Raw genomic sequence first — 15645 nt, forward strand, 5'->3', positions numbered from 1 at the left:
GCCTGGTAACAACACTGAACTTTATTCTTTTTTCTCTGAGAGCTGGTTGTTGACATTTACCAGCACATGACTACCAGGAGAATTGTTATAGTCTTCCAAGTCTCTGAAATGGCCTTCTAGAGCCAGAAAAGGACCACCTGTCTTGCAGGTGGGACTTCCCATCCCACTGGGGCTGCCCTGCAGATGATTTACGTTCTCGCGGAGATTGCCCAGGCCCCGCCCAGTCCCTTCCGCACCCTCACGCCACCTCCCTACCTTTCTCCAAACTTGGCCCTGAGATGCGGACTACACCGCCTGGGTTTGAATCCCACTCCTTAAATCAACAGCATATTTGACAACTTGGAATCTTTTAGCCACACTTGGAACGTCTGTAACATTGAAACAAGGATGCCCCACAGTGTAGTGGATCGGGGGAGTCGAATGGGAATCTCCGTACAGCTCGCGGCACACCGCACTGCACTGACCCGTGAGCAAGGAGGCGCGCGGGCACTGCGGCCGAGCTCACGCTAGCCCCCGCTCCCTCGCAGGCTCCCGGCCTTCGCCAACCTACAGGAGGCGCTGCTGGAGAATATGATCCAGAACATCCTGGTGGAGGCGAGCCGCGGAGAGGTGGTGCTCACCTCGCGGCCGCGCGTCATCGCCCTGCCACCGCTTGGCATGCCCAGGTAGGGGCCCCGGGGCCAGCGGCCGCGCAGACCGCGCCAGAGGGGCGACGGGGCAGGCAGGCTCTGCCCGAAGCCTCGCCCCCAAGCCTACCTGGGACTTTCTGTCTTCTAGGATTCTGACCCCGGACGTGCTGCTGCCGATGCAGCAAGCAGAGGTACTCCACCCGGTGGGGCCACTTCCCACCGACCTTCTGTAGATGCCCGCGCCCAGCCTCTCCCACAAGCCGCCCTAGGTCCCGCCTGGGCCCCTCTCCACCGCCCCGCCAGTAAAAGCATCTAGTCTTTTTTCTATATCTGCCTTGACTTTATTTCCCCGACGAGGGGGAAAGGCGCGCGCGCGCTCTGAGAGGGAAGGATGGTCAGAGCAGCCCGGGCTGACTGCAGCGGCGCGGCGGGGACTTAGAGCCTGGGAGGATGCACCTCTCGGTCCACGCTGCAGCTGGCCTGAGACCTCGTCGCTCTCTGCTGGCCGCTGGACCGAGTCTGGCCAGTGGAGGGCGCTCCGGGCGGGGCCTGGCTGGCCTCTGCCCCAGCTTAGTTTAGTGCACAGTAACTGAGCGCCAGGCCTGGCCAGCGAAGCAGGTGGCCACGGGACCGGGCGGTCACCCCTCACCTTTCCGCGCCGCGTCTGCCCCGAGGCTCGGCACCCCCATGGCCAGCCCCTTGGCATTTGCCCGGCTCCGGGTGCCCAAGAGGCTGGGGAGGAAGGAGAACTGAGGCACGCCGCGGAGGGCCAGAAACTAGACGCTGGGGCGGGTCGAGGTCACCGCCAGATCTCGGGTCACAGACCCTGCTAAGCGACTCCCACTGTGAGTCAGTCCTTAGACCAGGGGATACCCACCTCTCGGTTCCTCCTAACCCCCACCCGCCCGGGAGCTTCTGTCCTGTGTTTCTCAGCTCCTCCCTCCCAGAGGCAGGTGGGTGGAAAAGTGACATCTGGTGTTGTTCCAGAGGCGCCCAGGTCCCCAGCACCCTCCCCTCCACCCCCGCCACCAAGGCCTCGGAGAAGCTCCGGCCTCAGAGCCCGGGCGGGGGAGGGAGGGGACGCTCCGCCTCCATGAGTCAATATTTGCCCCGAGCAAACGGGCGCCCGGACAGGTGTGAGTGTGTGTCTGGGGGCGGGGACTGAACGAGCAGTATAAGAGTACCCTGAGCCCGGGCTCCCGGACAAGCTCCAAGGCGTGGGCTGGGGACAAAGCCAAGCTAGGTTGGGCCGGGCAGAGGGGCCAGGAAAGCCGAGCGGAGGGTGGCTGGGAAGGGAGGGGCGGGCCAGGTGTGCACCCGCGGTGGCCGCCGCGGCCGCCGACGTGTCAGTCGCAGATGCGCTCAGGTGAGGGCGGAGGCTAGCGGGCGCTGTGCTGCACTGCGCGCGCGGAAGACCAGGACCAGGAGATCACCGAGGGCGACCGCCAGGCCCCGGGCCCTCCGCTCCCGCCCCGCGACGAGCCCCTCGCACAAACCGGACCTGAGCGTTTTGTTCGTTCGGCTCGCGTGAGGCAGGGGCGGCCTCTCAGCACCAGCCCGGGGGCCCGGCCTGATCGCCACGCAGGCACCTGCGGCCGCCACCGCCACCGCCACCATACGGGTGGGAGAGGAGAGGCAGTGCGCTGCTCCAGTGGAGATCCGGCTCCCATCCGGTCCCACCCGCCCTGCCTTGCCCTGCCCGCAGCTTCTGGGCTGCCCGGCTCGATTCCGCTTCGTGATACGGGCTGAGCCGGTTCCAGCGGGTGGCGAAGGAGGCCTTGACCCAGAACCGAAGTCCTTCTGGAGGTGGAAACCCGGATTCTAGTCCACCTCTCTCCCCGCGACTTCTGTGGCCTTGGGCAAGTCATTTCCCGGCCTCTTGGTTTTCCCGTTGGCACAGTGAAGGGTTGCTCTGGCCTCCAGCAGGGGTTAGGGCCTCCCCCACCTCCTGTCCTGGTTCCTGGGCTCCTGGCCATGCCGGGAAGATGGACGCCCTCATGGGGTAGAAGCCGAGGCTGAGGTGTGGAAAATCTGGGCGGGGGAAGCTCAGGGCCGCCATGGAGCCTCAAATCCACTTACTTGTTGGATCTCTCCGGTGCTGCTGATATCCTGAGATGTCACTCCCTGACACCTCCCTGGTCCTTCTTTCGGTCTAGCCTTGTCTGAGGCAGTCAGAATAGCTGAGAAGGACAAGCACGGGACCCTTGCCTGATAGGGCCCCAGGTACCGCCGGTCACCACCTTCCTCAAACTCAGAATTCCACATCCTGGTTTCCATCAGCTGGGGCGGGGTAGGTAGGTAGCCCTCAGCTCAGGCAGAGGCAGCCCTGGGAGATGGGAACCAGGGTCAGAAGTCCCTCCAAACTGCTTGTTCCTAGAGGTGCTGGCTTATCCCCTCCACCACCACCTGCTCCAGCGCCCCTACCTCACCCAACTACCCAGAGGCCCCAAAGGATCTGCTGAGCCTGAGACCATGGCACAGAGGGAGGAGCAGGGAGGGGGCAAGATGTCGTTGGACAGATCCCAGGCAGATCTGGGGAGAGGGTGGGCTGCAGGAGGGCTTCACAGAGCAGCCCTAGGGGCCGGGGGGGAAGGATGTGTGCAGTCCTCTCTGGGCCAGCCCTTTGCTCTTTGCCAGGCACTGAGATTGGCCTGTCAGGGCCTGGCATGGTCCTGACACATCTTCCCTGAGTCTTCGAGGGCTTCCTCTTCCCTCCCCAACCATGGCTGGAGCCAGGATTCCAGATCCTGGGGCTGTACAACAAAGAGAAATCTGCCTGGAATGACCCCTTCCCAAACACACACACACACACACACACACACACACACACACACACACACACAGCGGCCCTGAGGGGAGGGTGGAGAGAAGGAGGTGGCCATCCAGTGGTCTGGGATCTGTCCTGAGAGTTACTGCCCCTTCACCCCAGGATCTAATTTCCCCAGGCCCCCACCCCCCTCCATCCATCCCTAAGACTGAATATGCTGGCCATTACCAGGGATCTGGCCTCTCATCCAGGTCTCTCCTCCACTGCCGGGCTGGGGGTGGAGTCTCCCGGTGCCTGGCAGGCTTGCAGGTGCACAGCTGAAAGGGAAGGGGGGCACTAAGCAGCTGGTGTTCGAGGCAGGCCCCCTCCCCCCTCCTGCTCAAAGCTGGAGCCTGCTTCCTGTCGTCTCTGTCAGCACCCTGGGTGGGGGAGGGAGCAGGTAGTGGGGGAAGTGGAAAAGGGACTGAGCAGTTGGAGTGCAGCAGCTGAGAAACAGCAGAAGAGAAATGGAGAAGGAGGAGAAAGAGACCAGCAACATAGGCAGAAGGACAGGAGGGTGTGAGAACACAGAGGAGATCCTAGGGGCCCCAGAGGCGGCAGACCCCAGACTGTGAGATCGAGACCAGAGGCAGAGACGACCAGAGAGAAAGCAGGGAAAAGGAACAGAGAGAGACACAGAGACAATTCAAGATAACAGGAGATGTACTCTGAGATGGGGGCATGTGGAGACAAGGGTTACAGCTCAGGGGGACCAGAAGGGGCAGCAGGTACAGTGTGTATGCAGAAAGAGGGGAGCTTCGAAACAGCCCATCCCTCCCCAAACTGGGGCAGGAATTAGCCCCAGCAGAGCATAAAGAGGCAGCTTCTAGGTGGCTACCAGGTTTGGAGGTGGGGGAGCGTGATACCCCTGTCTTGAAAGCCCATCTCCTCCTATTAAAGGACAGAACGTGAGGCAGGGGCCCGGCCGAGGCCATGGCTGGACCCTGGGGGCCATGAGCAGTGGAGGACATGGATCTGACACCATCTCTCCATTTCCCTCTTGGCCACAACCGGACAAGCCAACAGCTATGGCAGCTACCCTGCCCCCACCCTCCTCAATGATTCTGGCCTAGCTTTGGAATTTCTGAGCTTGGAGGCCCCCCAGGGTCTGTGTGAGAGTGGGGAGACCTGGGAGCGGAGGCACTGGGTGGTGGGGTGGGGTGGGGGGAGGCTCATACCCAGGTGCTAATCCCCATCCGGCCAAGGCAGTACCAGAGCCTCGCTGACCTTCTTGGAGATTAGTCCCCATGGAGACGGTGGCAACTCGCCCCCTCATTCTGGCTAGGCCAGGTGGGTGGGAGGGTGGGGCAGGCAGGGGCTGGAGAGGGAGGGGAAGGAACCTTCCAGAGGCATCACAGGATCACAGGAATCAAGGCTGGGAGGCCCCTCCAGGACCCACAGCCAGTTTAGTTTACAGGTAAAAAACGGAAGCCTCAAGAGGGGACTGACGCAAATGACGCCCGAACAAGCACTGATACTAGAAGCCAGGTCGTCGGCTCCGTTCCCAAGCATCTTTTCCTAGAGAGCAGAGGCCTACGCAAGAACAAAGGAAATTGGCACACTCCCCTCTGACCCTCTCAGGCTTCCCAAACTGAGGTCATGAGCTGAGGAGTGGTTTAAATAGGGTGAGGCAGGAAGGCGCTCTGTCCTGAGCACTAGGCTGGCCTCTGCGGATGAGGATGAGAAGGAGGGTACAGCTCCCATAGCCATGCTTACGGCCTGATCACTCCCCCGACCAGGCTCAGCCCAGGGGTGGTGGGAAGCACGTGTCTCAGAGCCAGTCATAACCACAACCACAGCAGCAGCAGCAGCAGCGCGGATATTTATTGGGTGCACATTGCAGGCCACATCTGTTTTACATGCATTTAAATCATCACAACAGCCTTTTAACCCACTCTCCTCACCCTTCAGTGTCTCTATGACCCTGCGTGGGTGGCTGAGCTGCTGCCTCCCTGAGTGACCGTGGAGTGGGTATGTGCACATGACATCAAGGAGGCATATTCGTGTGTGAATCTAGCACCCAGCACAGTCCGTGGCACATAGTACATTGTATTAAATCTTTGAGAAATGAGTGAACAAATGTCTGCCCATACGTGAATCTGACATTGAGGTTTCTATCAGATCCCAGAATGAGATTATTCGCATTTGAAGCTTGTGGGATCACACCTCTGTGCCTGGAATGACTCTGTCTCCACCTGACTGAACATGTGTCTGTGTGTGCCCTCTCCCTGTCACCCTGTGCCAGCCCTGTGGCTTTGTGTCCGGGTGTGTGAGTGACTGTGAAAGCTGCCTGCCATCTCCCTGGATGGTAGCCAGTTCTCCAGTCCCACTGAGGGGCGGAGGAGAGGGGGTCTGTTTCTAGTGGGAGAGAACAATGTGTCTGTGTGGGTGGGGCTCCCAACTGGGCCGAACTGGGCTGGTCTCTGTACCCGTTATCTCTGTCTCCCAGGAGACCAGTCCTGAACAGCCTCAGGGAAGGTGCTCTTCTGCCAGTTCTGGGCTCCAGATCGGGGTGGGGGCAGGGGCCAGAGAAGCAGGGGTGGAAAGGAGGGGCTGGTGAGGGTGGCAGTGTGGAGGAGGGCAGCCTTCCCTGAATTTGCATCTTCAGTACCCAGGACCCCTGGATGATTTCCCAGTAAAATGAGGGATGAGGACTGGGAGGCAACCGGCTCAAGGAGAGGACATTGGCCACCAGCTCCTCTCCGCTGCCCAGCAGTGCTGAGCAGTACAGGCTGTTCCTGGGGTGGGGTGCTGGGTGAGACACGTGCCACTTCTTTGGGATTCTCGGGGCCTCTGCCTAGGATGGAGATCTGGACGGGAGCTTAAGTGCTGGTTTGAGGGCTTCCTTGCAGGACCAACGTGTCACCACATGGGCTGGGGGTCTGGATAGGATCTGAGGGCCTCATGGAGGGGACTCAGGCTCGAGGGATTCTCAGTGGGATCTTACGGGTCTGTATGGGATGGGGGTTTCATTTTGGTGAAATCAGTGGGCAGGGGATGTTGACTGGGGGTGGGGTGAGGTCCTGAGGATTTCCCCGTAGAATGCAAAGGTCCTGCCATGAGATGGAAACTGAAGGTGGTCAAGGTGAGGGTCCCCGAGAGTGCTCAGATCTCTATGAGATTTTGAGGACTCCTTGAGGTGTCGACTGGGGTTGCTGGCTTTTGTCTACCTAACTCCCGGCTCCATGCCCCAAGGCCAGGCTGTGGATGTGGAGGGGGTAGGGGTGACTGCTGAGCTGGCAAACAAAGCCACCTGGGCACCCATCCTTCAGGAAGCTCTGGGCGCAACTGATCTGGGAAAACAAACAGGAACAGCTGCTAGGGGTGGGGGCACCGCAGTTGGGGAGAGAGGCAGAGCTGGACCAGCCTGGTGGAGAAGGAGACCCGGCGGGGGTCTGTGAAACCCAAGGCGGGTAGCGATCCCAGAGTCCGCCGCTGACACAGCAGGCAAGGCTGCCCGGAAGCCCCTTCCCCTCAGTGGTTCTTCTCTTTGGCAGTGATTGTGAGGCCCAAAGTCAGGAGGGGCCTGAGGGGGTTGGGGACACCTGAGATGTTTAGAGGTCTCTGGGCCAGTGACTAGTGGTGGTGGTGGTGGGTATGCCCATTTCTGAGAGAGGTGGTCGCAACTGCTAGAACTAAAAGCCTATGGGTGGGAGGTGGGACCTCCGTACTATTTTCACGAGTAGGGACGAGGTAGAGAAGGGAAGAGGCTGGATGTCTCGAAGACCAGAGCTTCGCACTGGAGGAGGAGCAGGGGCACTTCTCACACAAGGGGTCCCCTCCCCAACTCCAGGCGGGACTCCTAATTCTAACCTGGATCTCGGCTGGACGGCCTCCCCGCTTTTCCTCCTCCCCTAACCCCAGAAAAGGAGCGCGCACACACACACCCTCCTGCGGAATGCCGCCGTCCGACGCACGCGACCCTCGGGAGCACACCCTGACCCCAGCCCCGCTCGGTGCAGTGTCCAGTCTCCGACAGACACCCACGCACCTTCTGACCGACACTTGGCGCCCGCGTCAGGGACAGCGCAGACGCACAGCCTGACGCACTAGCCACCCGCACCCGCGGCCTCCCTCCCGACCTCGACCTCCCCTTCCACCCCGCCCTCGGTGCCAGCTTTCGGGCCAGCGCGGCCTGCCCGCGCCCTCTGGTGGCAGAATCCAGACTTGTCGGATAGAGATGAGGGAAGGAGGGAAGGCGAAATCTCGATTCTTCACCCCTCACCCCTGCCCCGGCTGGTGATATTGACAACAAAGACTGGGACGCCAAGGGTCCAGAACTGGCTTCTGCCCCACCCCAGTCTGTAATTTATATTCCCTCCTTGCGGTTTGGGGGAAATTACACCTTTTTTGTGTTTGCTCAAATCCCCCAAAGGATAAGGAATCAGGACATGGTTCTGATCTCACCCCCAATCAAACCCGCCTGAGACTGTCCCATCTCTGATCCATATCCTTCTCATTTGGACTCTACCTCCATGCCCAGTTCTAGGGTCCTGTACTCTTGGCACCCACCTTCATATACACTGTGAGCTCCAACAGTAACTCCTCACCAGAGAAAAGAGAGGCCCAAGGGAGCCTTTGTCTGTCCCCAGTGCCTGCTCTCAGCAACCCTGAACTTCAGAAGTGGGAGGCCAAGCCCCCCCCACCCCACTGCTTCCATTGGAGAATTTCCTCTACACCCCTTTTCCCGTGGACATTTGGCCCACGCCTGACCGCCTTGTTCACTCACTCGTTCAAGAAGTTTTATTGAGTGCCTACTATGCACCCAGCACTGTGCTAGGTTTGAGGATAACAACTGAGAACAAGACACAGTCCCTGCCCCTTTCAATGGAGCTTACATTCTAGTAAGGGAGAGGCTGGTGCACCCATAAACACAAGATGAAAAAGATAACTTTACAGAATGATCAATGCTAGAAAGAAAAAAAGGCTGATATGATGGATGGAAGAGTGCCTGAAACAGCATCACCGAGGAGGTGACAGAGGAGCCAGCCATGCCAGGATCTTGTACCAAGACACTCCAGGTAGCAGCAGCACAAATGCAAAGGTTCTGAGATGGGCTGAGCATGGAGCACTGGGAAGGCTTAGAAGGCAGGCTGGTGAGGCGAGGCTTCTGGGAGCTGGGGTGGGCGCAGCTGGCCTGTGAGCACTTTTTGGCACAGGAGCTTGGATGGACAGCGGCAGAGCACTGACTGTGGTTTCCAAAGGTCCGAGGTCGATTTTTGCTCTGAAACTGGCTCGCTGTGTGAGTTTGGACAAGGCCCTAGACCTCTTTGAGCCTCCATTTCCACATCTGTACATGCAAACCTAACTCACTGGACTGTTGTGAGCACCCATAAACGGAGCATGCAGCTCATGGGAGCAGCAACCTATTAGCTCCTTTCTCACTTGCCCTCTGGCCTCTGCTGGAATATCCCCATCCACCCCCACCACCATTAAGGAAAACTCACGATTTTGCAAGAAGTCTTTGTGTCTCATTAACAGCTGTTGTGGCTAGAAAATTCCACTGCAAGTGGTGAGGAAATTTCCTACCTGCAGCTACCCCTTGGGGGTCCCAACATTTTCCTCTTCCTCCTCTCCCTCCCGCCCCGTCCCCCATCCCCCTCTGCCTTTCCTCAGCTCACTCTGTCGCCCAGTCTGGAGTGCAGTGGCTTGATTTCGGCTAACTGCAACCTCCACCTCCTGGGCTCAAGCAATTTTCCCTTCTCAGCCTCTCAAGTAGTTGGGACTACAGGGGCATGCCACCACACCCGGCTAATTTGTTTGTTTGCTTTTGTAGAGACGGGGTTTTGCCTGGTCGCCCGGGCTGGTCTCAAACTCCTGGGTTCAAGAGATCCCCCCAGAGTGCTGGGATCACAGGCGTCAGCCGCCGTCCCCAAGCCCTGGGAGATTTCTTAGCTGTGACGCCTCCACCACGTTCCAAAGCCCTCAGGGCCTCCACTTCTTCGTCTGGGAAATGCAGGACAATAACGGCACCTTCCTCACAGTTCGGTGTGAGTTATTGGAGTTCAGGCACCAGAAAGCCTGGGGAGAGAGCTGGACCTGAACCAAGCGCTTCATCCTCAGCGGTTAACACTCAGGCAGACGTCGGGGCCGGAGCCCCGAGGGCCTGGATCTTTGTGGGAGACCCGCAGCGGTACCAGTTGGGCAGAGCTAAGGCCCAGCATTCCTCCTACCTCACGCGGCAAGCCACTCCCTGGGTGGCCATTAAGCCTAAACCCGGAGTAAACCCCGGGGCGCTCGGGAGGTGGTTTCTAGCGCCCGGCGCCGCGAGGTGGCACCTCCTAGCCACCGCCTCCTCTCCTTCCCGGGCCCCAGGGGAGCGGCCCAGGATCTGGGAACGCACGCTTGAGAGGAAAGGGGCCGCGGTGCACCGATCCTCCAGGAAAAAGAGGGCTGAGCACGTGAAGCGAGTCCTTTGCGCAGAGCTTTCTCTACTTCCGCCCTAGCGTCTCCCAAAAGAGAGGCCGGGACTAGGGCCGAGGAAGGCTGTAGATTAGACTCTGGAAAGAACTTCCCCTCCGAGAGTCAGTAGCTCGGTCTTAGACCGAGGCCCCCGGAGGCCAGATCCCTTCGTCCCCGAGGGCCGGGCCAGGGAGGTCGCGTCCTGACCTGAGGCCTGGCGCACCCTGCCTGGCTCAGGCTAGAAAGAAAGAAAGCGCGGAGTCAGCCTGGGCTGCGGTCGGCGCGGGGTGTGCGCCTCAGCACTTTCTGTTGTCCTCCCTATGGGCTGGGGCCACAGCGGCGGCTGCAGGCGAGGCCTCGGCTCCCCAGCGGAGACCAGAGCCGACCGCCGCCTGCCTGCTGACTCAGCGCCCCCACCCCAGAGGGAAAGGGTGCGGGCAGGGGACAAGGCCGGGGTATAAAGCCAGGCCCGCCCGGCCGCGCGCAGCCTCCTGGCCTGTCCATTTCCCTCTTGTGCCAAGCTCACCCACCCGGTGAATGCCCGCTACTGGGGCGGGGACGGGCTGGGAGCACGGGAAGAGGGCGAGGCCCTGGCAGCCGGGTCCAGAGCCAGGCTGGGTCCTGCCCCCAGTCCAACTCAGGTTGGACAGGCTGTGTTTCGGAATGGGGCTCTTGAGACGCTGAGCGCCTGGTTCCACTCTTCCTGTCCGCAGCGGCATGAGCAGCACCCCCGCGCCGGGCCCGGCGCCCGCCAGCCTCACGCTCTGGGACGAGGAGAACTTCCAGGGCCGTCGCTTTCGGCTGCTGAGCGACTGTGCGAACATCTGTGAACGCGGAGGCCTGCGCAGGGTGCGCTCGGTCAAGGTGGAAAACGGCGTGTGAGTGATTACCTGGCCGCGGCTGGGCTCGGTTGAGGGGCGCTGGGCTCCACCGGCTCAGGCTCAGAGCCTCAGACCCCTGTCCTGTGAGCCCTGGAGAGACCTGTCAACACCGAAAACCCCATAGCCTCCCCAAACTCCCCACCCATCGCAAGACAAATCATGGGAAAGCGTGTATTTTTGTGCGAGTTAAAGAGGCAGGCGAGTCCCGGCGCGGTGGCTCACGCCTGTAATCCCAGCACTTTGGGAGGCCGAGGCAGGTGGATCACCTAAGGTCAGGAGTTCGAGACCAGCCTGACCAACATGGTGAAACCCTACCTCTACTAAAAATACCAAAATTAGCTGGGCCTGGTGGTGCAGGCCTGTAATCCCAGCTACTCAGGAGGCTAAGGCAGCAGAATCGCTTGAACCCAGGAGGTAGAGGAAACAGCGAGCCCAGATAGCGCCACTGCACTCCAGCCTAGACGGCAGAAGGAGACTATCTCAAAGAGAGAGAGAGAGAGAGAGAGAGAGAGAGAGATGCAAGCGAGAAGCGACCCTTTAAGGGTCCCCATGGGGCCCCACAGTGAAGGGGTTCCTAGTGTACCTACATGCTTCCCAAAGTTTTTCTCTGTGCAAAATTAGAAGGCTCTGCCCTTGGCTTAACAAAAGAAACCCAATCCCTTTCCCTGGCCCCACCCTGGTCTCCAAGAGCCCGGTTTTTCCCACCCTCCCATCTTCTACCACCCACCCCCAGCCCCTGTGCCTCATCCTCCATCCCCCATCTCCCAGTTCCTGCTTTAATACTCGGGAGGGTCCTCCAATGCTTCCCTATGCAAAGGCCTGAACCCGTGAGGTGGAAGCATTTGGTGGTGGGGTGATCTTCATAACCAGGAAAATTCCTTCCCAACCTGGGGTCCTTGAGCAGGAAGCCTGGGCTCCTCAAACCCCTGATAGCAGCAGGTTTGGGGTGTTTAGCCCCAGAGGGGCTGGACTGCCATGCGATGGGCATGTCAGGGGAAGGGACTGGGACTGGAGAAAAACACTGTGCCTCTCAGTCTTTTCAATCATGGCAAGCAAGGGGGAGGCAGAGGGGGTGCGCCTGGGGCAGACACCTCCCAGCTCTTCTTTTCCAGTTGGGTGGCCTTTGAGTACCCCGACTTCCTGGGACAGCAGTTCATTCTAGAGAAAGGAGACTATCCTCGCTGGAGCGCCTGGAGTGGCAGCAGCAGCCACAACAGCAACCAGCTGCTTTCCTTCCGGCCAGTGCTCTGCGCGGTGAGCACAGCCACCTCTCCTCTACTGCCTCCTAGCTCTAGGCCCTGGCCTCACCATGGGGCCCAGAAAGGCCATCCAAGCCCTGCATGGGGGTGTGTAAGCAAACTCCAAGGTGGGTGGTGATAGCATTATTTCTCAGAATCAGAAGGGTGTCTCTAAGAAAGTTGGGATTGTGGACGTAGGCCAGAAGTCCAGAAATCATCACCACGGACAGCGCCAAGCCCATCTCAGTCCTGGGCGTCCAGGGCTCCCTCACATCCAATCGACCACACATGTGAGGGAGCGACTCTGTTGTCACAAAGCCCTATGAGGTCAGGATGGCTGCTGTTGGCTCCATACACAGGTGTGGAAATGGGGACAAAGTGGCTTGCCTAAGGTCACTGAAAAGAGTCAGTCTCAGTATGTTTGTGTGTGTTATTGTGTGTGTGAGGATGTCAGTAATGAATCAACTACACTGGAAGAGAGGATCTCACTTTCCATTTGTGCTGACCTGGGTAATGGTAGGGATGAGGGGTGGAGAGCAGAGGACCCAGCCCAGGGCGGCGAAGCTCCTCTGTTGCAAGAGGCTGAAGAGCCCTGCAGTGGGAAGGCCCTGGGGCCAAGACGCAATTGGTATTGATGCCCTGACATGTCTATTCTGATTCTGCTATCCAGTATCCCTTAGCTGGGCACTAATCTGTGAGAGGCTGTGCTGAGGGGCTGGGCAGGGTATTGGGTAGTCAATCAGTGAGTCCCTCAGGGAACTATCTTGGTGAATGGGCCAGATTTCTCTAAGGACCTCTAATTTTGCTCCTGCAAAACAGGTCCATGTCACAAGATGCTCACTAGTCCCTACCTGAAAGGGTCTCTGGAACCCCATTCCCCCAATCACCTCCTTAGCCCAAAGCCATGGGAGGGGCCAGGTTCGAGGGAGCCTCTATGTGATCCCAGACTGCCAGGGAGCTGATGGGGTGAGTCTGTCTGGGAGTGCCTGTAGGTCCTAGACAGCTGCACAGCTTTCATGGGGGCAGTGTGTGTGTGTGTGGGGGGGCAAGGCTGAGGCTGTATTCATTGACCATCCTTTAGAAGCCCTGACCTTTCTGTCCCAACCTTCCTGGGCCTCAGAACCACAGTGACAGCCGCGTGACACTGTTTGAAGGGGACAACTTCCAGGGCTGCAAGTTCGACCTCAGTGATGACTACCCATCCCTGCCCTCCATGGGCTGGGCCAGCAAGGATGTGGGTTCTCTCAAAGTCAGCTCCGGAGCGTGAGTCCTGGAACTAGAACTGGGAAGACAGAAGAGCAGGGCAGCAATGGGGACTGAGGGAAAGGGTGGAGGAAAGCAGTGTGGGGAGGGCACTAAGAGAGATACTGGGGACTTGGAGGCGAGGGGAAGTGAGATGATGGAGTCAGACTGGGAGGGAGGAAAGGAGGAGGTCCTAGGAGAATGGGGGCAGAGGACAATGTGGGGAAGGGATGGAGAACATGAGGTGATGGAAGCAATGGAGGGTGGATTTGGGAAACAGGATGAGAGAGGTGATAGGAAGACTGGGAGCAGTGGGCGGGGGAGGGAGAGAGCCACGTGGGGAAAGTTGAAGCAGTGCTTTTGGAGCTGGGGGTTGGGAGCTACAAAAGGGGGGCTGCTAGTGGAGAACACAGGGTGAGGTTGGGGGGGAACAGCTTACTCCCCACCCCTGTGCCCTCACTGGCCTAGGTGGGTGGCCTACCAGTACCCAGGCTACCGAGGCTACCAGTATGTGTTGGAGCGGGACCAGCACAGCGGCGAGTTCCGTACCTACAGTGAGTTCGGCACACAGGCCCACACAGGGCAGCTGCAGTCCATCCGGAGAGTCCAGCACTAGGCTCCTCGGTCCCAGACACCTTCCCTGAGGACCCTCAATAAAGGTTCCTGAATCTTCCTGCCCCTCTGGCCTCCTTGGTGTCTTGCTTTGTGATCTCCATCCTCATCTTTCCAAGGGTCCCTCCCTGCCAAGCTGACTTCCCCCGACAGGCTCCAGGACCTTGGCTACTGAGCATCAGCTGGCTGAGGTTGTGTGTGGGTAGGCTCTGGTGGGGCTGACAGCAAAGGGCTGGTAAGAATCTTAGCAATTCTGTTAAATGCCACCAGTCCCAAACCTCTCCTTGGTAAGGTCCATCACTATGTATGAGCCAGGGGTTCTGCTAGCTCAGACGGCACCTTTGCCATCCTGCAGGTAGGGTGGGCACACCCCCACATCAGGGCTCATAGCTGGATTGCAGCTTCTACACACCCCCAGCCCAGGCACCATGATGCAGGGCATATGCACTAGGTCTGGGCTTCCTCTGTAACCCCAGAGCATTTTCAGCCTTTACCCTCACCTGGCTCACTGCCCAGCCAGGGAAGCCTGAGCCTCCTGCATTTGTCCCCTTTCCTCCATCCGTAGGAGGGGCAGTAGTGGGAAATCCCACTGCCTCCCAGGGCCTTCAAAGGGGAGACTTCCACCCTCTGAGCCCAGCCCCCAGACCCTTTGAACAATGACAATCCCTTGCATTGTTGTTGAACTCCAGCATTTACAAAGCTTCTTCATATCCCCCTCTCAGTGCTTCATACCACCCCCTCTTCAGTCTTCCGTTCCCTCCCTACCCTTCGAAGTACTGATGAGCTGTAGAAGCCAACCTTCAGTGGCTGACACAGTAAGCCTGGGTTGGGAGCAAGTGGCAGGCACCCACAGGCATGGCAGGGCTGAGTATGGCCGCAGCCATTAGAACCTCTGGCACTAGTGTGAGTTTTTTACCAGTTCCCTCTTTGGTGCAGTTAGTGATGCCCCTCCCCTGACTCCCACACAGGCAGAACCTCTCAAGATTCTTGGGACTCCCCTCATCCTATCCTGTGGGGATTCTTGTGTTTTTTCCTTCCTTCCTTCCTTCCTTCCTCTCTCTCTCTCTCTCTCTCTCTCTCTCTCTCTCTCTCTCTCTCTCCCTCTCTCTCTTTTCACAGAGTCTCACACTGTTGCCCAGGCTGGAGTGCAATGGCATGATCTCGGCTCACTGTAACCTCCGCTTCCCAGGTTCAAGTGATTCTCTTGCCTCATCCTCCCAAGTAGCTGGGATTACGGGCACACACAACCACACCTGGGTAATTTTTTTGTGTTTTTAGTAGAGATGGGATTTCACTATGTTGGCCAGGCTGGTCTTGAACTCCTGACCTCGTGACCCCCTAGTCTTGGCCTCCTAAAGTGCTGGGATTACAGGCGTGAGCCACCACGCCTGGCCAGATTCTCGTGTTTTCAAGTCCCCAGGGGACCTATCAGTGGGGAAGGGTGGCTCTGATTATTGCCCCAGGCCAGGCAGGGCAGGGCAATGTCAGGGGGTAGTCAGACTTGGGCCTGAAGTCCCCAGAGGTTCAGTTGTGCAAAGTCAGGCTGCTCCTTTGGGAAGAGCTGTGCACCATAAGTCAGAACTCCTGGGACCCAATTCCCTCACCTTGTAAGCTGGTGCTACTGACCCCTGTCCTGTCTGTCTCGCAGGGGCTGTTGGGAGGATTCCATGAGAAACCCCTGCAAATGCTTATGGCGTTCTGGAAAAGCATTGGGATAGTCAGTGTAGGGCCTCCTTCCCCTACCTCCTCCACCCATGGATCCTAGTGTTGGATTGGAGGACCAAGGGAGAGAGCTGTGGGTGAGATATAAATTTTGCTTTACACTTGAATGGGCC

At 58.8% G+C, this 15645-nt stretch overlaps 2 protein-coding genes across 3 annotated transcripts in view; both read left to right on the forward strand.

Annotated features, from left to right (window-relative positions):
* CFAP65 (cilia and flagella associated protein 65) overlaps positions 1 to 933 on the forward strand; it is a 36556-nt gene extending 35623 nt beyond the window's left edge. For both annotated transcript variants that reach the window (XM_039470182.2, XM_074398996.1), the window contains 2 exons: positions 528 to 665; positions 778 to 933. In XM_039470182.2, the coding sequence (XP_039326116.2) occupies positions 528 to 665; positions 778 to 862 (223 nt within the window). In that variant the 3' untranslated portion in view covers positions 863 to 933. The remainder of the gene's footprint in view (positions 1 to 527; positions 666 to 777) is intronic.
* Positions 934 to 10322: 9389 nt separating this feature from the next.
* CRYBA2 (crystallin beta A2) lies at positions 10323 to 13876 on the forward strand. The gene is made up of 5 exons (XM_003925518.4): positions 10323 to 10370; positions 10551 to 10715; positions 11831 to 11972; positions 13077 to 13219; positions 13667 to 13876. Exons 2-5 carry the CDS (start codon positions 10555 to 10557, stop codon positions 13812 to 13814), a joined length of 594 nt encoding a protein of 197 aa, XP_003925567.2. The 5' UTR covers positions 10323 to 10370; positions 10551 to 10554; the 3' UTR covers positions 13815 to 13876.
* The last annotated feature ends 1769 nt before the right edge of the window (positions 13877 to 15645 follow it).

The sequence above is a fragment of the Saimiri boliviensis genome, chromosome 5 (genome assembly GCF_048565385.1).
Source record: "Saimiri boliviensis isolate mSaiBol1 chromosome 5, mSaiBol1.pri, whole genome shotgun sequence".
NCBI classification, from domain to species: domain Eukaryota; kingdom Metazoa; phylum Chordata; class Mammalia; order Primates; family Cebidae; genus Saimiri; species Saimiri boliviensis.